The following is a 26,711-nucleotide window of genomic DNA, read 5'->3' as shown; positions in this document are numbered from 1 at the left end:
AAAGGACTAATTGAAGATGACCCAGGAAAAATCGGCAAAGTAGAACAGAGCATCTATAGAATAACTATCACAGTCACGCAGTATCATAGTCACTTTTATAAGGTGGGGAGAGTGAGTGGAGGAAGAAATAACAAGTTGATTCCTAATCCTTTTACTGAGGTTTAGCAAAATACACCAAGATCTGTGAATACTGTACATGGCATAGCAAGAAACAGAGCCATCACTGAAAGATCACCACTAAAGATGAAAAAAGTGTAGGGCACACAGCCCTCTAGCAGAACTGCAACAGACCAGCAAGTGTCCTCTGAGTTCCCTGGGTAGGTAGAAGGCCACAAAGCTATGGCAATATGGATCAGAAAGGTTGATGCCTTTGATAATGGCTTTTCCATCAATCTTTTATCAGCATTTCCAACCACAGAAGTTTGCATGGCACTTGAGGATTCTAGGGTGGATGAATGAAGACCGATGACAGAGGAGGAAAGAAGATGTGAAAACCCTCAATTCCCTAAATTTTCGTCCCCTGCACCTTTTGTTTTGCTGAGCAGTAAATAAATAATCAGTACTAATGTTATTAAAACCATTTTGTTATCTCAGGGTCAAATTCTGACAACAAACGCATGGCCTGACTGGCCTGCAGAAATGCATTTGAGGACAGTTTGATCCAATCTGGAATACTAGTGATCTGTAAGTTTGATCTAAACCAAAATTATTATTTCTGCTAAGAACATGGGAAAAGCTGGCATAAAGAAAAAGCTGTGACATGAAGCATTTGTTTGGATCAAGTACAACTTACTCCTGTCTTCCGTATCCTCGAGTGTGATTTTCAGAAATAATCAAAACAAAAGTGACAAAACCCAAAAACCACAATGAGCAAACAGCAGCTTTTAAGTGCTGTGGGAACAGAGACATTTGTTTAAGTAACCACTGTTTAAAAAATGCATACATAGTAACACCAAAATAAACAGCTTGCAATGTTGTTTATTTTAAGATACACAATAGTAATGTAAAGTGCTGCATGCACTGAATTCAGGGTGTACTAACATTATTTACAGTTCTGAAGAGCAGTAGGAAAACTCAGCTCCATGCCAGAAGACTCCCTGTTCAGAGAGCAAAGGTCAGTACTCACTGCTTTTGCAGCTAGGAGGATTTCAACATGCAGCCGTAGAAAGCTCCCGCTCTCTTTTCTCATGCAGGTAACTTCTGAACTGTATATCAAAATCCTACAAAAGGCACTTCATGCCAATAGCATCTTTAAAATGGATACACAAGCCCATTCCTGGGAAGGATAATTAAGAGGGAGAAAAAGAGATCTTTGCCCTGTCACTTCACTTCTTTAAAGATCTTCCAAACAGGCCTGACTCACTAGACTATGTTGAGCCAAACAGAAAAAAATCCCCCAAAAGACAAGAATACTAACAAAACTAAGCAGCGGTGTTCTGAAAAGTGACTGACTTACTGAACAGATTTATGTCCCTGTGTGTCTGAATTGCATTTGATTCTCTTCTGACAAAAAATGCCATTGACTTCAAACCATAATAGAAGTTTGTGCTATTTTTCTTCACAAAGCCAGCCTAGCTATAGGCAAGAAAACTGGACTTTATTCTGGCCACTCCATCGTCTATTTATTATTGTAATTGCATAGATTTACTATTGTAATTGCAACATTACTGTTATTGTATAATCCTTGTGACTGCCAATAAATGAGCCAGAAACAATCCAACTTGGATCTCAGATCCCAGGCTAAATTTGTAATTCTGGCAATGGGGCGGGGGGGACAGGGAAAGAAAGCATTTTTCTGCCATGCAAACTGAGCTCATTTGATCTGGAAGTCATTGAGACAAACGTGGAACCCCACAGTTACATTATTATAAAGTAATGTTCAAGAGCAAAATTTCATTTTAAATTCAAAATACAATCTCTTTCTTCTTGATGCTTTTGAGGAAAGCCGTGTGTGAAATTCAGCAGTTTGAGTCAGCAGGCACTCAGTCAATATTTTCTTGGGGTCATTCTGCCTCTCTGAGGGCCCAAGCTTTGTTTTGAATCCTGGAGTCAAATTGCCATAAAAGTCTGTAAGTGAAAAACAGGTGAAAAGGCCATGTTTTTCACCTGTTTCGGCACTTGAATTTCTGCGTAAATCCATAATCAACCTCATTTTGCACCAAATTTGCATTGGATCCATGTCCTTAAAAATCAGCGTGGCTTTTGAATGCTCAAACAACTTTTGGTGTTTTGGGTTGACTTTTCATAGAGCTAATGTTGGAGCAGATGCCAGAAATATTGGGGAACACTAAGCTGGGTAAGGGTTGATTTCAGACCTATACCTTCCCCAGGTATTTGTGAAACTTCACATGCTGTGAATGGAGAGCAGCATATGTATCGTGACACAGTCTCTGTCTCTGAATATCTGAAAGGGAGGTGTTTTTAACATAAGGTCCTCAATACAAACTTGCTTCCTTTGTTGGTCTGACAGAGCCCAAGCCTGGCTGACCTTCAGCATCCACTCAAACTCCCAGTGCCTGAAGGAACAGTATTTAAATATTTCTCTTCAGCTTAATTCTTCATTTTGGGTCTCAAGCCCATTTCTAGTTTGACTTTGTAAGTTAATTTTGCAATAATTTTTCCACTGACAGATAAATAAAATGTCATTTAAAAAGTTGAAACAAATACAACAAAAACTTAAACCTGAAGGAAGCCAAATTTGGGAAGGTTTCTTTCTGAAAAGAGCTCTAATTTCAAGATATTTTTCAGTTTTTAATCATTAATAAGAAAACATGGAAATATGAGAAATGCTGCAGGCAACACCACTTTAGTGTAACCCCAGGAATGCAAGATGTTTCTCAGCAGTATTTCTTCAAACGTTTTTTTGGAGTCTAGTTTTAAAAGTGCTAAGCAAAGGCACTTCCACAGATTGTTCTACAGTCTCAACGACTGGGGTTTTTTTTGCTTGTTGAATTCTATTATTCCTGCAAGGCGTTTTGTTCCCCCTCAGTAATTTCTCCTCTTGTCTGTTTGTAGCCTGTGCTTATTCACTGATTCAGTATGTGCATTCTGTGTCTATGGCTAGATCTTATGTTTTTGGGATGGATGGGGAGAGCACTGGAAATAACAATACAGCTCTCATTTCTCTCATCTTCTTTCAGCCTCTGTTACACTTTTTTGGGAATAAGGGCCCTGATAGTCCAGGCTCTCCAAACATCCTTCTATATCTTTCTTAGACTCTCACCAGACTGGCCTCAGGCTAGTTTCATAATCATCAAGAAAAAAACCAGTCCTGATGTTCAGCATGAGATCATAACACGGTGATCTCACTCTGAACATTACCTTTCACTACAGCAGCTCTATTGACTTCTTTGCTTAGAACAGTTTGAATTTCCCACCAGCTCAGTTGTGTGATATTTGGCCTCTTTTAGGCGAGATGGTATCTTTTCGCAGAGTGAGCCTACAGGGCACTGAGTAGAAAGATCATGAGCCCCCGGGCCTTGTTTGAAAGAGTTTTCAGTCTCAGCAAGAAGTTTGCCGCAACGGTTGTTCGGAAGGCTGTAGAGCATGTTACAGCATTACCAAGTTAGAGAGAGCAGCATCATATATTTTCAGCTGGGGTTTTGAGTAGGAATCAGATCCCAGGAGCTAGACTCGGGATAGTTTAACAGTTCTAGGGTTACGTTTATTCGTACCCATGCTGGCAAAACACCACAGTCTTGTTAGTTTGCAGACATTTTATTTTCCTGCTGCACATATAGTTTTGCACTGGTTCATAGTGGGATTTACTCTCCTGTGCAAGCATTATTGCTCTCTAAATGGACAGCTTTCGGGGAAGAAAAGAGAGAGAAAGAGGCAAGACGTTTTTTTCTCTGAAGTTTGTTTGCCTCCAAGAGCATTGTGGGATATAAGTTCAGGTTTCACAGAACCAGGACAGCTAAGATTAATTATAGCAGTGAATTGTCTGCAAATGCCTAGGGTAGATATGCACAAAGTAGCGGGATCTTTCTGGTCTGAGAAGTGTTTGCTTGGCATTTAATGGCCATCATACAACACATGCATATAAAGTATGCGGTTTAAAATTGAGATGTAAGTAGGCGTATTATGTGGAACAACGTGAGCTTCTTAGGATTGTCCTAATACTCTGCAGTTCATCCCACCATCCACGGGGAAGTTCATACCAACTCAGGAAGCACCTCTCTTTCCTAAGAGATGTTAATTCATGCAGTATAGTGTCCATGTGGAACTGGAAGAAACAGAATTGAAAAGAGACAGACCAAGTAACACAACTCCTGGAATAGTCTGCCAAAAAAGTAAAGGAGGGTGGAAGGGAGAAGTAACCTAAATTATTTTCCCCCTTTTTGCTGTTCACAACAATTAACCTGTTTTCACGTATGTTTCCACTTCATTTCCTACTTTATATCTGAAAGAGATCATCAGAATATCCCTTTACAGTTGCAATTAAAGCAACCTTTAAACATTTAGATTTTGAAGCGATCCCTCAAATTAACTAACTTTCCTTGCAATTTAGGAGTGCCACCATTCCTATGCACCTGTGCATTCCTATGCACCATTCCTTTGCTGACTCCCCCAAATACACACATCACTCTTCTGACGGCATAATGCTCCTTATTCCTGTTGTTACCACACATATCATGACCTTTATCACTATTCACATTCTATATCCCTGAATAGTCCATTTGTGGACTATCAAAACAGCTGTCAGCTCTCTGCATGTGCTCCTCAGTAGGCAGGGAGCTTCCCAACATGAATCAGGGACTTCGCAGTAGCCTTTCTGTCCCTTACTCTTCGCTCTAGGTCACCCTCCTGCTTCCCATTTCTTCATTCAAGCACAAGTGGGATGCACAAGTGGGAAGCACCTGGATGAATCAAAAGAGGCAGCAGAAGGATCAGGACTGGCTGGAAAGCTGCCAAAGTCCTATTTCACATCAGGAAACTCCCTGGGCTGTTGAGGAGGGGAATATCCACTAGTGCTTTCTTGAAGTACAAAGATGCATTTGTTAATGCTATTTCACTCCCTTTATTCTGACTCTTGCCCCTGGGCCAGCAGTTGATGCCCAAGGTTCTTTCTCTTGCTGCTTTCTGGGAAAGATATTTGATACCATTTGCATGCAATAATCACCACTTCAGGTCACCAGCAAGGAAAGGACCTGACAAACAAAAACAACCCAAACCCGAGCCACTTGAGCTAAAGTAGCTTGCAGCAATCAAATGCTGTCATCTTCAGCATAGACCAGAAAGAACACAACACTCCTAATTTTATCTTAAATGCTCCCTCTTAAAGGGAAAATCATCCTGAACTTTCAAAGTCTACAGAAGTTCAAGTATTTGTACAAGCATTGCCTGACTGTCATGCTAGTTCAGCAGCAGGATAAAACCACAACAGAAGTGCAGGCCTCTGTAATTCAGCTGATGCTAAGTATAAGACACAGGTCTCACGCAGAGTTTTTCATCTGTAAATATCAAAAGCACTCCAAAAAGCAGGCACCGTCATTATGCTATAGTGTTTAAACAGGGAAACTGAGGCACAGTGTCTTGCCATGGTCACAGCTAGAAGCAGAACTGAAATCTCCAAACACCTGCCAGAGCTCACTTGTGCTAAAGCATCCTGGGGACAGCAGTGAAGGTTCAGCCACAAGAGAATGTGACAAACAGCTGAGCACTCAAGAAATTTGTCTTTCTATCATAAAATAGGGGATCCTTGAAAGACGTGTTAAGTACAATTTGTGGATAAAATGGCCATAGTGTTTAACGCTTATTAAGACGCAAAATTGTGTTTGTTTGTCTGTCTGTCTCCCGTTACGATTTCACTGCTTCATCTTGTCCAGCTTTTTCAAAGGGATCAGAGTTCCACTGGAATTAATGGAAGCAGGACTGAGAGGTACACACTGTTAGGCACTAATCTGTGAATTATCTGCAAATATTTGAACACAGAGAAATTAAATCTGCATTTTTTACCTTACCTGGGAGGAAAGAGAACCACTTTTACAAAGATCCACGTACGTTCACAGAATATCAACTAACAATGCAGCTTACATCGTCTTTGAGGTTTTTTTAATTGGCATAACAAGCTTCAAAGTAGTCTAGACTAGGCCATGATCTTACAAAAACCTACTCCTTTTATATGCTTAGTATACATTAAGAAAGTGAACGGGAGCTTTCCCATTGCTATGCAGTTTAGTCAGATAGTATTTCCACAGTATATCCACTTTAGAATATCAAGCTGCCACTTTGAAATGTACCTCAGACCAAATAAAAGCTTGATCCAGATGATAGCTGAATTTCTACAGCACTAAACAAATTAATATATGCAGATTTTTTTAAAACACTAAACTAAAATATTTGCTGCTGTTTACTTGGCTACTCTCATTCATTGTGCTGGGATTGTAAGAGTATGTCATGAGATGTTAAACATTTTATGGACAACTGCTACAAATAAAATACATGTTTTGAACTGCCATCATAGAAAGGTAAAACCAAGATTTTAAAAAATATTTGTGGCATTATACAATGAGTTGACAACCTATCATCCAGTATTAGACAAAACAATTAGTTCTGGCAGATTTGGGGCTAGCAGTTAAAAATAAAAATAGCAAATGTAAAAGCATGAAAACTGTATTGCCATTATGCTTAAAGACAATTATAAATCTTTAAAGTTGTCAATGATTGCTTTGGATACTACAAATGACTGCTGCGAATCATCTAAAATATGTAATGCAGGGTATTCTAAGTATCCTAACTCAAGGCAAACTCCACAACACCACGAGTGATACTGTCTGCCATAAACTACTCTCTTCATTAGGCAACAATAAGAATTGACATCTCCATTTCTTAGCAGTTGTGGAACAGTTGGCAGAAACATGCTTTTTTTTTTTTACAGTATAACTCTAATTTTACAGAAAACTTCTTTGAAACCAATTACTCTGCTCATGGGTCTTGAAAGGAAGGTCTTAAATAAACATGTCCTGAGGCAAAACTGAGAGGCAGTATCACTTTGCACAAACAACAGCAATTGCTTTTTCCCTAAAAATATATTTTACATATACATATACTCATGTGCACACACTATAGAGAAAGGGAGGAACTATGAGTTTTCTGATGACAACTGTTTTCAGTAGTGGAACTTGAAGATACTCAAAAGAATTCTCACCTCTAGTTGACTGTGATCTTGATTTTCAAAGGCTGCAGTGTACAACATTTATTAGTGCAACATTCTTGGAGTGTTTAAACACTATTTATATTTGCATATGCTTTAGTTAAATCCCCTTTTACCTTGTGAGCCTCGAAGCCACAACTCTATATAAATGAATTCTTGTCACTACTACTTCCTTGTTTCAATTACTTTAAGGAACTCATTACTTGGACTTTGGTATTCTTTCTTCTTTTCTTTTCACTTAATTCTTATACTGACTCTGCAAAGCTTTGTAATCTGACAATAACAACCAGAAAACACCGGTGGCTGATCCTATCTTTTGCTAGGCCACGTTCAGCTTGCTCAGTTGAGGCTTTTTAATCAAGCCTCAACTAAAATCATGCACATGTTTTTCGTTACACTCTGTTCTCAGTAATTCTCTGTTTGAAAATGGTAGGTAAAGTATTAAATTGTGAAGTAACATCTAGCCACGTTATCTGATGGTTTGGCAGTGGCTGACCTCATATGCCACATGAATGAAATTCACCTCACTGCAGTCCTGACACATTGTGTTGCCTGTTGATGAGGAGGAGGAGGAGGCAAAAACAGGCAGGGCGGTGAAAAAAAAGAAAGGAGAGGAGAAGGTAAAGCATAACTAGCTAACATCAGACAGGGTAGTGTGAAAAACTCTTATAGCAGGCCTGGAAAAGGACCATTAGGTAGGCTCACGAGCCTAAATCGTCCTCGTAGCACCGTGAAAGGACTTCGCTGCAGCCCCTCAGCCTGCCAGGGATTTGGGGAGGGAAAGGGGAGGAAGGGGAAGGGATAGCTGGAGGGGAAGGTTGGTGTGTTTCATTTGCTTGTCCCTTGCAGGATTCGCAATTCAGGGATTGTTTGGGATGTGTGTGTATGCGTGTGTGTGAATTTCACCCTATATATAACTTGGAATCTTATTAGATAACAACTTGGTGACACTGCAAATCCAGTATTTCTCAGAATGCTATTTTTGAAGCTGAAACACACAACATATTTTGATCTCCAAAGAAGTACAATAAAGATCCCCCCTTCAAAATAAAATGAGAAGTCAAAAAAAAAACCCCGAATGCACATGTTATAATTTCCAGGCGGGCTTCCTGTGATTGTATCCGATTATTTAAATTTCGGACTGTCTCTTTAATTTGAGGAGCGGGGAGAGAGGCGACAGATGGCAGACAGAATTGACTTATGTCCTCTATTCTTCTGCAGAAGAAGGGGGAGTGCAGAAAGTTTGATCGAGGCAGAAGCTACAGTATGCAGGCCTGGCTATAACTATCTAATAGGTCTTTTGACGGATCGGTTCGGAATATTTAGGTTTTTTTCTCCCCCAGACAGGCTTTGTAACAAACCCACGGTCCTGGAGGTTGCCATGGGTGACGAGAGCGCTGACATCCAGTCCCAACTACAAATAAGCACATGACAAATGGGCCCGGAGCCCTCCGACAGCCCTGAACCTTGGTGACCCCCTAAAATACCCAGCTTCCCCATACCCACGCCCCCCAAAAAAAAGCATTACCGAGTATATTTTTTAAAACCGAAAGCTTGCACTTAATTGGAAACACTGCCATGTAACCGAAATGCTTAGGACAGCATGTACAAGTAAAAATAAATCACGCAGCATTGTTATTTAATGCGCTGTGACATCATTTCCTGAAATTAAACAGAGATGACACAGATTCAGACAGTCCCTGCTAAGGTTCAGTTCAAACAATTCACAGATGTTTTCCTCCAGCCAGCAGAAAACAATGTGGGGCTTAAAGCACTCCTCTCCCTCTCCCTCTTTCCCTCTCTCCCTCTCCCCAGCCTTTTTGCTGGTACGAGGAGGTATGGCAGTTTTATAATACATGCTCCCGCAAAAATATTCTTTTTTTTAATTTAATTGCTTAGGCTGTTGTACTAAATAGATGGATCATTGTGTCACAAAAGCATCAATTTTTCAGAAGAAATAACAGATGTCTATGTAACAATGATTAGATTAACCACTCCCAGACAAAGCTAGCTTTTGAGGCCCACACACCCCATGACCTCGGGTTCCCTCTTCTGTAGGGGGTGGATGTAGAAATGTCAGATCTAATCTCAGATTCCATTTTTAAAACAAACAAAGCCCCACCCCCACCCCATTTCAGCTCTTTTCTTTTAAGATTGTGGCGTTTAAAAGGTATATGAATGTTTGGTCTGTTACTAAATCTTTGGGACTGATTTCGTGGCCCAGGACTAGGAGCACTCAGAGGATGAAACCTTTCAGCCTGAGATCAGAAGTGGCATTTTGAGAAAGATTTCCAGTTTTATTCTGTCCAGGCTGGTGACGCCATAGGGCAGGCAGGTAGGACAAGAGGGGATGCCGGTGACATTAGGCAGGGCTACGCTACCACCAGCAATAACAACAAATGCTAATGGCAGCCACCAGCTCTTCTTGTGAGTGACCAGAGCAACTTTGGGGTACAAAGATGCACAGTTCCGTCACCTTGAGGACCACAGGACTACAAGTCATGGGAGTTTAACGTTCAGATACTGATTTTTCTTTAGCACTAGGGTGAAATTATTTAACCTCTCCTCACAAAGTTTACCCAGCTGAAAAATGAGTGCAATATTATTTTGCAGGACATGCTTCCAACTGGGCGGTGTTTGTACAGTCTGAGAGGTCTGTCCTACACCAGCAGGCAACTTATTACCTGGCTGCAAACTCAGCACACAGTCAGCCCTGCCTAAAAAGCAGACCTGAAATAAAACTGTACCTTAGGCTCCTCCAACTCTCTGACTACACGGTGCACTAAAGCGGAAATGGCAGTCATGCGAACCCACATGCAGGTCGTTTTACAGGAGAATCAGAGGGCATTGTCCGTCTTCTCAGTGTACACTGGGAGTGTACAGCACGTTACAATGTGGTCCAACACAAGCACTAAAATTCACCAGAATGTCTTCACATTCCTGTATTTTCTTGAATCTCCCAGCTTTCTTGTCACCATTTTAACTGGACAATGGTCTGTCGTATTTTCGATTTTGTTTTTGTTTTTTTAAAGTACAGCAAAAACAGCAATGTGAAGAATGCTTCTCCTGGATCAGGACTCTGAGGAAAGCTGTTCTTCTACTGTTTGATATGAAAGTAAGCTGTTCAGTGTGGAGTGCAATAGCCAGCTATGTTCCTAACCCTCCTTTAGGTATTATTCCTAAAATCACGATATGGGAGGAGATACTTATGAAAGTGGGATAGTTTCAACTGTTTTGAAAGCTTGCTCCAAGATTGGCTTTGGTTGACGATATTCATCTCTAGAATCTCTAGAATGAATAAATAAAATAGCTGCCCTGTATAAAAGGCTTGGTAAGCCATTCATCAAAATATGATGGAGATACATTATATTCTCAGATACACCCACATAAATACAGAAAAAAAAAAAATCTGTTTCAGTAAGACTATTCATATTATCCAATCGGGCCACCTGAATATGGCAAGTTAAGAAAATTAATTCAGGAAAGTACAAAAGCTGTGGCTGGTTCATTTTAACACATTCCAGCAGAACTTACTCTAGCCTGACACCGAAGCAGATGAAACCAAAATCTACTCTACAAGAGACTGTGTAAAGAGCAAGATTTTCAGGCAGAAGCTTGTGGAAATCAAGCTAGAATGACACTGTTCAAACAAATGTTAGGAGACAGAACTTCAGCTAGCAAAAAAAGCAAAAAACCCAACTCCACTCCACTGACTTCAGGGGAGCCATCCCAATACCATCAGCTCGGAATATGGCACTGTCATAAAAAAGGTTTAGTTTGCAGGCTACCATTGATATATCTGGTACTTTTAGTTAAGATATACACCTTCTTACAGTCTGTAACAAAAGAAACAACCAAAACAGAGTTTTAACAAAGGGCATCACTCCAGGTAAGCATGAAAGAATAAATGCGTCTCTGTTCTACCAGCTCTGTAAAAGAAGGGGAAAAAAAGCTGAATGTAGCAAAAGTGTAGTCCTTGATACACTGTGCTGCAGAAAGGGATGAACTACCAGAGGTACAAGCCCATAGAATGGTATAATTACTTCCTTTATAACTTTGCTCTCTTCTGATTATGTACATACATTTTAAAGGTCCTCCATCTTTCAAAAGGGCATAGGAGGAGGGGGGCCGGCTCTGTATAGTTGCTGGTAAGAAATCCTAATCTCAACATTGGTGTAAGCTAGAGGTGTCTATACATTTGAGCACTTCCTGTTTTCACTTCATGATCAAATATGTTCTTTGCAGGGCAAATAGGGGAGCACTTGAGGGAGGAAAGCAGAGATGTCTGAGAGGCTAATTGAGTGTACTAAGGACTCCTTGGCATAGAGGAAAAGGAGTCTTCCAAAGCTATGAATAAACTCTCGGCTTGGGTCAGATTTCTTGCTGTTTCTTTTCTTTAACCACCTTTGAACTCAAATAAAAACAGCCTTAATGTCAGGTTTACCTTTCTGATGTCGTAATCTTTATGTACTATTGAAAAGCTTATACTACCAGACTAGGATTTCCTCTACTTTCTTAAACACTGGATATTGTCCAGAAAAAGCATACACATTCCAACCAATTCATCCTCAGATCTTTCATCTTCCGGTACAGTTGTAATTCCAAATGTAAGACAGAGCTCGGTAAGTGAACAAGAACATGACAGAAGCTCCTACTCCTTGCATTTGATTTCCAACAATAAAAACATGCATGTGTATCCTATTTCAAATATAATTAAAGTTACTGCAAAATGGAAGCTGTGATAGGGGTTAGAAATTGTTTTGAAAGACACAGCCTATCAGATACATTCACTCTACATCAGAGTTCAAGTGCCAGTGTCTTCAAAAAAGCCACTTATGCAATTCAATTTTTAAAATCAGCTACCTTAGGAGTTTGCAAACTGATTGAATAAAGGAAAAAAATAGCATTTTATTTAAAATCATAAGTAAATACAATTGGTCAGAACTGAGTTACTCTCTTTGAATTTGACAGTCTAAAGGAATTTCAAGTTTAATCCGTGCCATAAGAGATGGACTGCCACTGCCTCTCCTTCCAGGGAAACCAGAGGTTAATGATTTTTGTCATATTGAGACTAACAGCTAACAATTGCTACAGTTGGCCTTTAGTATTTTATTTGTCCTTTTGAGGTATTCAGAATAGGTGACAATGGCTTGCAGTTGAGAACATATGTAGAGAGACCCCTGTGGCTTATGGAAAAGTTGCTCCATGCTGGTTGGGTGTTTGAAAAAAAAATACAACTAGAGCTCTTTTATGTTCCTCTCCTTAATGAATGCATGAATGTCAAAATGTACCAATGGCCCATTCAGGGGGCAAAGCCTAAGCAGCTCCTTCTTTAAGAACACATCCTGAGATGTAAAATACATTTGCTTAACAAATTAAAATAATGAGATAATTCAATTAGTTTCTTCAAAAAAAAAAAAAAGAGAGAGAAAGAAAAAAGGGTACATCAGGGGATTATTGTAATACAAGAACAGGTCATACACACAAAGGAGGAACAAACCAATTTGAAATAAGGTTAGACTAGTAATGAAGGAATGTACATTGAATCATGGACTGCCATTGTAAAGATATTTACTTGAAACAATAAAATTGTACATCACAGATTCCCCCGTTCTGGCTCAGCCAGCATTGCACTTTGAATGGACAAGCTAATTTGAGAAAAAGTGCGAGATCTTTAAAAGAACGGAGTTCTCTTCCTTCCCTGCATGTGTTTATGGCAAGAATCTTTCTGAATTTACACTGCACTGGTCAGGGGTCTCCATTATCAGTTTGCAGGTCTGAGAATTACAGCACAGTAAATCTTTCAACACCTGCAAACTCATTAAAGCTTGGACGGTAAAAGGTTTGGGGCTTTTTTGTGTTCATTTAATCTGATTTTTGCGAGGCCATCCTCACCAGCGATGGCAAATTTCCTCAGTTCATGCAGGATGGAGAGGGTCAAGAGAGGATGGAAACAAGGAAAAGGGATTTCAAAAAGCCAGGAGGACTTTCCTCAAGAGAAACGAGAGGCAGTTGACTGTTTAATAAGCATGTGTCGAATGCTTTCAAGGAACACATGAGAAAGGAAGGCAGGGAGAAAAAAACATGATATCACAAATTTCATAAGAGGAAATGGAGTTAACACAGAGACATTTACAAAACAAACTGGTTTATTTGTGGCCCTGCTTTTTGCTGTCTGCCTGTACTACTCCTCTAAAGATACCCTACAGCTAAATGAAAAACCCTCCACTCGCACTCACTCGACTTCCAAATTAAAAACATTTTACAGGTTAGTAAATCTCCAGCTGAGGTGATGTAGCAAAGAACAGCTGTGAAGTAATTTTGATAATGATGAGAATAATAAGCACATGGCAAGGTTCAGGGCTTTGCTGTTGCAGCTTCAGTGCTCCTGAATAGATAAAAGTGATTAAATACTCCTGATTATCCCTGACCAATATGTAATGGATTTACAGCCCTTTCAATTAGTCAGTATTTGCTTAGGACTCATTATTTTGTCTTTGGTTAAGTAATCAGCCCAGAGACTCATGTTCTGTCTAATTCCTCTGAGCCAAGTGGGTACAGGGCACCTGACCTTTGAAATGGCCATAGCTGGGAGGCAGGAATAACCGCTACTCCAGCAGAGACACTGGCTATTCCAGCTAATCCTGACCCCACAGGCCAGATCAATGCACCTTAGTTTGCTACTAATGTCCTTACATCAAAATGATGGTTTAGAAATGTGGATCTATCGCTCCCCCCTTTAGCTGTGCTGCTAGCAGAGCAGTTCGATAGTCCCTATCATAAATAAATCGGGTACCTTGTCCTGAAATCATTACACTGTAACCAACATCAGCTACTGTGGAAATTTATAAAACTTTGGTAGAAGAAGAGTAGTTAATAACAGTTAGCATTTTAAGCCTTATCAAGTGAGAAACAATTTTACAGTGAGAGGAAGAGGAAAATCAATTGATAATTTTACCAGTTTCCATTATTTCCCACATGAAGTAAACTGCAAAAAGTGTTACTAGGTTTTCTGTGGAACCCTGTTTTGATGCCTAAGTGAAGCTATAATAGTCAACAGAACACCAACACATAAAACCAATTGCAAGCAAGAGGATAAAGATAGCCCATGGAAAGCATTGCTTTTTCACATATTTACTCTCTCTCCCCCAAATGTGAATATGGCTAGCTTTTAACATAATGGACTTGAAGAGAAGCTAAAAAGGTGCTTATTCTCTCTGTTACGCAACTGAAGAATTGGGGAACCTGTAAGCCTTCTATATTTCTCACAAAAAGTAACAATGACAAGTTTGCAAGCTGCTGCTTTGACTTCTCTAATATCCACAGTGTATGTCAGCACACACAGACTGGGGCTCTCTCTTCCACCACATACATATGAAGTTTGTGTAAACAGAGGCCAGCAATAAAGCATCCAGAAGGCAGAGCTTTATATACGCTAAAGCAAGAAAACCCCTTTTTTGTCCTTAGGAACAGTTTGAATAGTTCAAAGCAAAACATGGTTACTTTATATGTAGGTGGTGTTCCATGCTAAGGCTTTGTACTCTTTCTCTCTCTATAGGCATGTAAGTGTGTATATATATACATATATACATATAGGTTTCTTTCAGATTTGTCATGATTCCAAGAGCCAAGAAAAAAAAATCTAGAAGAAAAAAAAAAACAACAATAATTGAGCCCTAATAATGGTCCAAAAATTATGGGGACAATTGATTTCTAATAACGATGAATAAACCTCATTAGGCACATGAATAGAAATCTATTTTGGTTTTGGGCACCACTTACTGTGAGATGCTGGAAAAGCCACGCTCTCATGATATTTGTTGCTACTTTGGGGAAAATGCCTCTTTTCTTCTGACGTTTTTTGTCCTTGTCTGGGTCATCGTCATCCCCTGTACCAGGTGAGGCTACACTATTGTCTAAACCATCTCCTACAACAAAGAGAAAAACAGGAAGGAGGAGACATTTAATGAACAAAATACAGAAGCCAAAAAGTATCATTAATTACCAAGACACTACCACAGTTTTATTTTGATTTGCTAGATCAGGCACATACAGTTTCTCATTATATATGACTGCTGATACAAATATGTAAAAATTAGAAACCATGTCTCTCCAAATACTAATTTTGCATTTCACACATGCATATATCATTAATTCAATTATAATTGTGTGCTTGACATAGTGCAATAGCTCTTTGTCAATTACAGGATTCAATGTGGGAAAACCTGCCACAAGAAAACCCATTCACTGTAAATGCATCCCTACAACCATTCTGAATACGCACTATAAGTAATCAAGTTAAATGTTCTGTAGTCTATATATTCGAGGCCCTCTGCAGAGGTGGCAGTAACCGTGTCACCGTTCAGTGCACATAACACACTGTCAGATGAGCCCCTCCCCGTAACCATCACCTCCCAACACACATACGCACGCACAAACACATACACCTAGTATGACCCTGCATATAGCATTTGCATGACATTAAAACTTCTACATCTCTGCATCAGTGATTATTATCATTTAAAAAAAAAGATGCACATCAAGGTAGAGCTCTCACTTAATCAGAACTTTCCATCAACATCTTTCTTTTCTGTGCTTTTCCCTGGCATTAATTGTGCATTAGCAAAAATCATTTACTTTTAACAGTCATAGTTATTTTTTCTTGCCCTCCAGCAAAAATGCCTTGAAAGCCTGCCTGGAGGGCATCTAAATTATGTATCTGAAAAACTCTTCTGGCAAGGCATTGCAGGACCCCTACTTTCTTAAAATTCATATGAGCACGTCTTCCTGTTTTTGGGAAGGCATCAATCAAGAGCAGCAATATATGCCATATTCCTACATTAATATTTGAACTAATAACTTTAAAAAAAGGAAAGAAACAAGATCCGACTTGTGGCATAATCAAATGCAAAATAAATGAAGAATACTGGGACAGCACTGAGACTTTATAGATTGCTGTGTTTTCCTTACACATCATTAGCCCAGAGCCACACGAAAGAGGAAAACAGAGAAGTAGAGAGTTTATGCTCCCTGCTGGTGTTTAAGAAGCCGAGGTCCTGGAAGGACATCTGGGAATTGTGCTGAGACGGTGGTTTTTGTAATTTAAGAATAGACATTCATTAGCAGTAAATGCCATAAATCCCATGCTAAGTAAAAACCTTGTCCAAGAAAGCCTAAAACAATAAACTCTGTGCTCAATGTAGCCTGAGCTAGACGCTCCATAGCTTCCTGAGGAATGCTATAGATTCACGAGCTAATTCCTATAGCCTCGTCTAGCTCTGTAGTGCTACTAAACGAAATACGTTGCTGCTACATACAGTCCATTTGCTTCAAAACTTGCATTTCAGCTCCATCTTCCCTCCCATGCCAGATCACCCTTCTTCCACTGCCTCCCCTCTGAAAAACCAACCCTTTTGGTCCGGAGAGACAGAAAAAGCCACAGCAAAGAGCTGGCAGATTAATTTTATTGACATTTCCATTTTCACTGCAATGTGATACCCTCCATCACATGGAAGAGATGACCCTCACTATTTACAGACTGACAGGCCACTTCATTACAACCACCCTGCCCCAAGGCAGAGCAGCTCCTTTCCATCTGCCCAAACACCAGAGCAAGACCCTGAAGTCGCTGCTCTCTTTCTCATGCTCCTTTTCTTTTTTTTTGTTTTTATTTGTTTCTGTTAATGATAGAGAAAGGAGAGTCGAATCACAGCAAACTAATCGAAGAGATTATGGAAGCCCTAAACGCTGTAACCAACTGTTCACTTTTGCAAGATGTTGGTTATTTAGAAAGCACTCCTTTCCGTTGCTCTCTCCCCCCATGTATTCCACCCTACCCCTCTCTCTCTCACACACGCACACACACACACTTTCCACTATGCCAAGGAACTGCTGCAAGGCAAATTCTCACAAACACTAATGGCTTCTGACTGCTCCTTGGCAACCCCAGCATTTTAACCTGGGTGGATATGCTCTCCAAAATACAGACACTGGAGCTATCTCATCAGCTGTTCATGTGACACAGATGGAGAGTGGCTATTAGGAGCCAGGCAATGGGCCTTGGGGATCTGAGGTGCTGTACTGTAGCCTCAGGCAATTTTGAAAAGCAGTACCCGGAGATGGGGGGGAAAAAAATCACTACTGAAAGTGCAAGTTTGAAGTCAGTCAGTCTGTTTGTCTATCTGTCGTGCGGATAAAGATATCTTTGTCTCTTTATGTAAAAGTTATGTGCGTATGCACAGGATGCGTGGAGCTGTAAAACTTCCACTCTGCACCATCCTTTCGCACTGCAGAAGCACTGGTTCACTCTATATATGGACAAATTCCTCTTTCTCTGCATGTACATACTCTCCTGTTTGTGAGCATCCTCAGCAGGAGTCACCTACCTGCTAAATCAGTGTTCAGACCTTTTGGAGATGTTGTTAATATCCTGGTTTTAAAAAGCTAATAGCAGCCCAGGAGATGAAAGTTCAGTTAAAGCTTCCACTGCTTTCCCACCTCAATCAGCAGTTGAAACAGTAAGAGTCAGTGCTTCCCTAATCTGTTCCATAACCTCATGAAAGCAAATCCAAATATCATACCTCCAAATGACCTCAGAAGATGAATACAGCAAGATTTGTTGCTCTGGTGAACTACAAGCCCAATCCTGTTAAGCTGTATTGTCATATCTTTAATAGCACTGCAACTGCTCACATTAGTGGGTATGGTTTCTAGTGGCAAGAAATCATAGAAGTAGCCCATAACTGACTTTTCCAAGATGGAATGATTTACTTCTTGGATATGGAGGGCCTGATCCTAGTTTGCTGTATCCAAATAAACATGAGTTATTTTAAATGAAGGAAAAGAAATTATCAAAAGTGAAATAAAATGAGCAGACATGAAAGTCACTCTATTGAAGACGGGACTGAGTATACTTTTAACTGCTGTATGAAGGAATCCAAATTTAAATCATTTAAACCATCATTACAAGTGATTCTGCCTATGTGAACTGTTCATATCCTGATTTGGATAGTAATTTGTAAGAAGAGTAAAGTCAAGTCCTAACTTGTGTGGAAAATGCAATTATATAAGCATAGTTATCCCAATTTTCTAGCGGGGAAATTAAGTCTAGATTTTGGCCCACTGACTTACTTTTTCACACAGCAGCAAAAAACATGAAGGCTGACTTTCTACTGCATTGCACACTGTTCACTCGTTTATTCTTGTGCAAAGAGTACAAGTGATTGCAAAACCCTATCACTGTTCTAGGAGAGTGGAGAATTCTCAAGTGGCACTCTCTTTGTGGGGATGTCAATGACTACACAGAATTCAAGCCAGTAGAGAATTAGGCATATTACCCAGCTTGTTTAAGATTATATCAATGCTATATAATAGTCTCAATAACCCCTATAAAAGATGGAGAGAGTTTACAACAAACTTTGCAAAGTGACCCACATGGGGTTCCTTAGAGACCTTCTCTTCTAGGGGAAGGGTTTGTGGATGGGGCTGAAGATGCAAGTCTTTACATAGCAGGAAGTTCAGCTTCTGCACTAGCTCTGTGTGCAGACACTCTTAGCACATGCTGAGGGTTTCTTCCCATAAGATAAATTATTTTGCATTGACAGCAAAGGAGAGTACCTCTTATCTAAAAAATACTGAATAAGTAGTTAGAGCAGGGTTTCCATTGCACCATAATTTCAAACTTAACTTGCTGCAAACTGATTTCCTTCGACGGACTAGCTTGCTGACCTCAATGTTTATGCAGCTAAGGACTCTTTGAGAAACAGAGTTCAGTCCTACAGAAGGCCTGTCCAACCTTATTGTATCAATGAATTCCTCTTTGACAGTCCTCCACACTATCAGTATTATCTCAACCCTAGTCCTTGTTTGTGTTCCTCACAGAGTAAAGACCCTGCAAGAGATGAAGCGAGTGCTCCTTAGAAGCTGCTCATCTAGTCTTTTCCCCATTTGTGAACAGGATGAATAACAGATTCCCAATCTATGCAAAATGATAACTGAAAAGGACAACTCAGTCAGGCCAAAGCACAGAAGCCTGGTAACAGCCCAGATTCAAACTCTAGAAATAGTTTCTATTACCATCATAACAAGCAGAGCAGTAAGAAAAGTGATTTCTGGAAAAATACATTTCAGGACCCAATGTTTGAGTTTCTTCACCATCAGAGGTCCCTTACAGCTTTATGGTTTGTCATGCTAAAGGAAAAAAGAGAAGAGCAGGGGTATCTAAGGGGGTGAAGACAAGACACTTCATCATTTTTCTAAAAATAGTGCAAGCAATATGAAAACCAAGTTAAAAGATTCTGAAAAGAAAAGCTGCAGTGCACTACGCTGATCTTAAGTAAATTACTCTACAATCTTTCAGTCCAGTATTTTGATGGAGTAAAATATGTAGACATAAATGCAAAACAAAGAGGAGAATCTGCATGCAGCTTATATTCACAATTTGCAATTATTTGTTTGTACTTACAATGTGCCCATCTGGACACATAAGTATTATAAACCAGTATTAATAAGAATGTTCAACTTAGTAACATGATCCACATCACCACCAGAGAAAAATCTTAATAATCTGGTTAATTACCACTGCCAAAAAGCTGGAAAGAGAAGTGTTTGAATACATTTTGTAGATAAGACAGTCTGTGCTGTAGGAAGGACTAATAGAGAGGGAAGGTCAGTTCCAGAATCAAAGACCCTTCAGGAGAACTCCTTATCTCCATTCCACCCTGTTAAAATCATCAGGCTTTTAGCCTTACAGCTTCAGCAGATCACAGCTCTTTGAATGAAATGCTGGCTGTGGGGGTTTTTTTATCCTCCTCTTAATGATCACTGTTCATGGAAGTTGACTTAGTCTCCTCACACCACAGAAGCAATACTTACCTACCGCATCTTACTGCCTAGGGAAACTGAGTTAGGATAGGTTATGGGTGGGAAACCTGGGACTTTGAAAACCACAAACAGTTCAAGTGGGCATCCCAGCTTAGACCTGTGCCATCGCAGCAGTGCTCTGCCAGTACGTGTGCTGGTTTTGCTGAATTATTTGACTGCAGGAGGAAAGGAGCCATCAGAAGCTGCTTAGGCCTGACACAGGCAGCCTAGGTTGACCTGCATGCTCAGCCACTGCTTGTCCCATCCTGGAGTGGGGTGTCCTCAAGTGAGCTGCTGTAATCAGCCCCCCTGCGTTCCCTCCCCTTGTGTGTCTCTGAGACACCAGACACATGTCTCATGGTGCTAAGTCATATGTTTCAGTGAGCATCTTGGAGAGAAAGAAAGGTTGGACACTGGTGCACTAGAAGGAACAGGAAGACTTCAGACATACCGCACTACCATCTCTCTTACTACAGAAGGCGTTACTCTTTTGCCCTTCTAGCAGCAGGGAGGAGATGAAGAGCTGGCCTTCTCTCTGCTGTTCTTTTGGAAGATCTTTTGCTTTCCAGATTGTAACCCAGCAATTCCACTGGGCTGATACTGTAAAGATGGCATGTACAGATTTCACACAATCCAGACATTAATAACTATTGTGAATTCAAATAGGAAGAAAAGGAAGAGAACTTAAGCCACTATCAGTCCTCACCTACAAAGCTATTCTACTCGGTCTAATCATATTTTAGCCTGGTTTGTCAGTCAGGAGCAAGTCCCTATTGCCATCTGGCAATATGTGCTAAAGGCTTAAAGAGTTGCATGGTATCTGATATCTGAAGTGTATTTACAAGAGACAGAATAAAAACTGTTCCTTTTCTGTTTCTGGATAGGCACCTTTCTATAATCACTAATTTGTCTTATTTTCAAAAAGGCATTTACAAATATTTTATTATTTACTCAAAGGTAGGAATGACATTCCAGCTATGTTATTGTTATAGCCATGCATGCTATGAAATTGGTGATTCAAATCTTTCAAAATTATTTGCAGAACTGTAATGTTTCACATTTCCCCTTTTATTATTTTCCTGTCCAAAAATAAGAAAAAAGACTGGCTTTTTTTGTGCCCTTAATTGTCTGTGTTTAAAGCTCGTGTTTATTTGTGAAGTGAATCGAGAATACTTAGAGATTATATTCAAAACCCAACAACATATTTTTCTAGCTTTTTAAAGAGAAAACTAATAAAGACTGGTTCAAATCTTAAGCTCTTTTATACAGCCAGTAGGTTTGTGGTTTGTTCATTATAATCCAACATATTTTCACATCAGGTGAAAAAAGTGTTCCAATGCAGACGAGGGGAACAGTAAAGCAACCTACTAATTACTGATCTCTCTTACGTTCCTGCTGTGCTAAACTGTCCGGACATGTTGAAGTGAAATTTTTCTGCGATTTTCAAGTGACTAGTTCATGGCCCACTGCCGTGGAGTGCAGGAGAAGGGATGAAATGCTGTAGTTTACATGCAACATTTACTAACTGTGTGGGTTTTCCGACATTAAAGAGGGGACAGTGACCCATGCCACCTTTTTCACACTCAAAAGAGCACTGAAAAAACAGTCTTCATAGGCTTACCTCAGGCTTCCCTGGCCCTTAACACCCTCCCCCCAGGGTAGGAGCAGAAAGAGAAAAAAGAAGGGATTTTATGCTCCTTTCTCTTCAACTTTTCAGGCGGTATAAGCAGCATTTAGCAAATTCAGCCTCCAAATGGCTCCAAATGCTCTGAGCTGCAGGGGCTCATCCTTTGTTAGCCTCCCTCTATTTACACAGGATTTACGCAGGCTCTCCACTGAAGAGACCACATGTTTCTGACAGAAAGCACTTCCATTCACACTGCATCAGGCAACAGGATTGTAACCACTGCAGCTTCACGCTGACCTGAGATTAGGGATTTCAGCAACATTGAGATGGTAACAATCTGCTAACTAACGAAAATTATCCATGGAGAACTCTGCCGCTTACTCCAGTTAAAACTACCGTGGCCACATAGATTAGGTTACTTAAAAGGACAATTAAGAACTAGCTACTATGAAGAATGTGCATGTCCATCTACAAATAACATACGCACACAGAAAAATATCAGCAGGAAAAAAAAAAGAAAAAATTCAGACTGCAGCTTGGATTAAAACAATTTCACCCACTGGCTGAAGACATAAAGTGTAAAAACAGACAGATGGACACATATGTAAATGTGGCTGCATTTGTTTCTCTGGAGCTGGCAAGTTAGTAATAACAGTATAGTTTAATAATTTATTTTCCATGGTATTTTCACACTGGTTAACTGGGCAGTGGCAACATCCATGCGGAACTTCAGGAGCAGAATAACTCCTTCATTCTAATTGCTACTGGGGCAAACAAACTGAACTAAGCGACCTCTCTTGACTCTACTTACAAGGGCTCAGTCCTGGAACCTGATATCAGTCTGGGGATTTTTAAAATTTAGGTTTTTTTTTTAAACTCAGTTTGACCAGTCAGGATTTCTGCACTGAGGTTTTTTCCAGATTTAATATTTGTGTCAGGGTTTTTCAAAATGGACTACACACACACAAGCACAACAAATGTTGCTGGTTGGAGCTTGTGTTTTTTTGGTCAATAGCCTTTCATGGGGCAAAAGAAAATTAGATGGGAACACAGGGCCAGAAAGGACCACACAGATCCAGTTTTTGATGAGTTTTATTTTGACGTTTTAATTTCGCAAATTATTTTGCTTCTGCAGCAAAGGACAAAATAATTTACTTCTGTAATAGTAACTCATACATGCATCCGATAAGCACATAAAAAGTACATGGTATATTCTAAAGTTCTCCATAATATATCATAATAAAGCTCTTCTGGGCACTCAATGATTCATTTTTAGTGATCTCTCAAATGCCCTTATCCACAGTTAACACTCAGATTTTATTAAGGAAGAAAGCAGGGACAAATGTCCACTTAAGTCCCAGCTCTCAAATTCAACTCTGCTTGCGCTGCAGTACCTAAAGCTAAAGCTTTTTTAATGTTCTATTCACCTCCCCTGTGTGGCATTTCTGCTAACACAGAGTTCACAATCTTTCAGTCCCAAACACAGAAGGCTGCTATCTTCAAGTCATCCAAGGAATGTGCCAGATACTATCATCTCCCCTGCAATACAAAGAACCAGAAAGAGGCAGAGACCAAAAGGAGACCATACTGATCAGGTTACTAAAGTCCAGAAAGTCTTTCCCAGAATGCTAAATGTTAATCTTTGAACCAGCAAATGTTATAATTATGATCCTTGTAGTTGGAGGAAATACTAGCTCAAGAAGTCAAAGGTACAGCCATTTGAAGTTGTACTTTTTTGCACGTTTATCCTAATCTCGCACCCCTCATGCTGGCATAACCACCATCAAGCACTTTGTTCTATTCAAGCAAAATTATCATTAATGTCAGTGGCAGTTTTGCCTGAGTAAGGAGTGTAAGACCAGATCCTTGTCTTGTTCTCATAGAATTGCAAGCACTGCATAATTCCAGAGGAGATATACTCATTAAAACTTGTGGTTTATGCTGATTTATGATGCTCTTCTGTTTAAAAATGAAGCTCACTTTGTACCTCACTGGGAAAGTGTTCAATGCACTTGTTTCTACATGGTTTTAACTTCAAGTCCCCCCCTCCCCACCTCAGCACAAGTTGGGAAGTTTACTCTCAGGTTTTGGCACCTAGGCTGAAGGAAAGCATTATTAAATTAGGTTTAAGTATTTTGTCTGCTTCGGTAATTACTTTGCAGTGTGAATGTAAATAGCTGTTATTCTGTTTAAATTTTTCATCCTACTAAAAGCTGTCACACAAAATGTCCTTGTGCTGCAGTCTAAATGGAGTTCTTTTTTAAATTGCTTTTTTATATATTTTTAGAGAAATATTTTTAGCATTCTCGTAGTAATTCTGTTAAGAATACCAGCTGCAGACTTTGGCTACAGCTGAGACAACAATAACAAGTCATTAAAGAAATCAGGAGACAAAAAAACCTTTTTTTTTTTTTTTTGCCTAAAGCACATCTTCAAGAGACCATTTTCTTTTTTTAGTTCTCTATCCCTGTTGGATTAAGTGGGATAGTGTTTTTAGTTTCCTCAATCAACGGTGCCAAAGTTAGTATACATTAAAAAGCTATATTTTATCTTAAGTACCATTTCTTATTTGCTCTCCTGTTATTTTTGTCATTAGAATAATATCAAATATGGGCAAAATAACCAAGTTCAATTAAAATTCTACCTGCAGTTAAGTAATTAAGTTCAATAGTATCTCATCAATATTTAACCTTTAACATTTTGCAGTTGTTTATATATAGCAGAAAGTGGAGAACTTGAAGTAGATGATGGTTAACATCCAATACTGTTCTTCATTAAATCATTAATGTAGTTTCTTTAAGAATAAAAATGGCTTTTTTTGAAAAGGAAAATAGCCATCAGAGCATCTCAATTTTCCTCACAGCTGTTACAAACTTATGAACTGTCAGATATTTTAATGTCTTGCAGTTCCCCTTAGACAACATGCTGTTGGACACAACTGCTTGTTCAGGAGACATCCCTTAAAGTGATGCCCACTAATACAGCAAGAGTCCATGTACTGTCCACCCTTTTCAGAGTTATTTAGCTATTAAAAATGCACCAGCTGAAATATTCCATACAAGTACACATTCATAGGCTTTTTTCATCTTTTCCAAAAAAAAGTTAGGACTAGAAATGTAACAGACATTTATTCCCGAGAGAGATACTAACTTAAAAGCTTCAGTTATTAAAAAGGACATTTGTTAGGCCACAAGTCCAAAACTCACATTAGTCTATTTTAAGATGCATTAAAAAAAAAAAAGAGGATGGCTGAATGCTTAAAAAAAAAAAAATGTTTTAATAGAAAGAGTGTCAAAATGAACCATAAAAGCTTTCCCAGGTGATAAAATGTACACAAACGTGTATGTTACATAAAACACAAATAAGAGTACCATCTCAATATGCATTCACAAACACTTGAGCAGCATCAGTAAAGATGCTTGCTGTGAATGCATAGTCCAGAAAAAATAAAAAAATACAAAAACTCCAAACTTGGCAAATCTTACATACCATAAGAGCTCCAACACCTATGCACAGTAGGGTGGATTAACCCGCTGGGTGCTGCAGACATATATATGCACCTCCTCCTAAAGTGTTCATTTGGCTGGCAGTCTGGAAAATGCCAGAATGTGAAGGGTTACGTGGGAACACTGACAGTCTGCTCTTGTAGGTTTAAGTTAAAGCCCGTACTTTAAATATAGTGTGCTAGGTATTTGGAAACATAACTAATACTGTTTATAAGTGGTATGCTATTTGATGCTCACAACAAAGGGCTCGATCCAGTGCTTGCTCCCACTGGTGAATCAAGTTCCAGGTGACAACCGCGTGCTTTGGATCTGCCTGTATTTACTTTCAGGGTAACACTTTTCAGAAGTCTTTTCCTCCAGGAAGCCTTGTAAAGGTAAAGTGTAAACCATCTGCTGCATATATTGGATGCTTAAAAGTGGTTACCGGAAAGGCCTGAAATGTTTTGTCTTTCAACTTCAGTAGACAGATTATAAGAGCAAGCATTTAAGAACCGAAGCCCCTAGTTAGTCCCTTCTAGTTTCTTAGAGTCTGGCTTCAGCCATGAGGGAAGATAGTTAAGAATATCCAAATGCCTCAAACTGGAAGAAGCAGCGAGCATACAGACATGTGAATTCAGGTCAGAAAATTTCAACTGGTTGACAAAAAACCAAAAAGAGGTCTTTATGATATCAGAAAGGCTGACAAGCAACTTATTTTCTCCCATCATATAGTTTTACTGAATTGTTTCAGGATAATATGATTAAAAAAACAAGCGAAAAAGAAGGGAAGGCCATGGCCTTCTCCTCTCTCTGCACCCAAACTATCCCATAAGATGCTTTGGACCTGCTTTAAGTGATCAAAAGAACTGACAGAGCAACACATAATTTCGTAGAAACGTGGGAAAAAGCTTTTGACAAAAGTTTCGATGAATCGGATTTAGAAAATAAGAAAGCATAAAAACAGCAAAACCACAGGGTACTGACTTGTTATAACACTATTTGCTTAAGAGTTCACAGCACAAAACTAAAAAGCACAGACCCCCACTCTGACATGTGATGCTTTGCTTTTCTGTTCATAAGCCTGTAATTTCATTTCAAGTCTTTCATTGTAGCAGAAAGTGTTGCAAAAGACAAATATGCAGTGCCTACAAAGTCTTCCCAGACTTGTTTGTGTCCCTGAGCTCTTCCTAGGGAAGGACCTCACAAGTTGGGCTCCAGAGGACTTCCGTCACCCCGCTTCCCCCTTCAGAGGAGATAGGTTTGGCTGTATGTAGGAACTCTAAACGAAAAACCTGGCAGGTTACGAGACTTCTCTTCATTCAGATGGGTAAAACTGAGTTTCCCCCTGGACAGGCTGTTCACCTAGCCAGTTAGAGAACTGACATGTATGCCATAAGATCAAATCTAAGCCCCACCAATCAAGTAGCAGTCTGGGCTAAATGTGCTGATGCAGCAAATTTCCAGATCTTGATCACACTAGGCAGGGGAGTCATTCTTCTCAGTGATAAAGTCACTGAATGCACTCTTGAGGAGGTAAAAAATTAAGAACTGGCTGACTTTGCACCATTTGAGTGAGGTATTC

General features: G+C 39.6%; 1 protein-coding gene across 3 annotated transcripts in view; it reads right to left on the bottom strand.

Moving 5' to 3' along the window:
• Positions 1–26,711, bottom strand: part of MEIS2 (Meis homeobox 2) — a 173,217-nt gene that overhangs the window by 106,362 nt on the left and 40,144 nt on the right. For all 3 annotated transcript variants that reach the window (XM_050897161.1, XM_050897162.1, XM_050897163.1), the window contains exon 8: positions 14,939–15,084. In XM_050897161.1, coding sequence (XP_050753118.1) covers positions 14,939–15,084 — 146 coding nt within the window. The remainder of the gene's footprint in view (positions 1–14,938; positions 15,085–26,711) is intronic.

This window comes from Gymnogyps californianus, chromosome 5, assembly GCF_018139145.2.
Source record: "Gymnogyps californianus isolate 813 chromosome 5, ASM1813914v2, whole genome shotgun sequence".
Lineage (NCBI taxonomy): Eukaryota > Metazoa > Chordata > Aves > Accipitriformes > Cathartidae > Gymnogyps > Gymnogyps californianus.
Note: the sequence above shows the minus strand (reverse complement) of the source record. Positions and strands in the feature narration are given on the sequence as shown.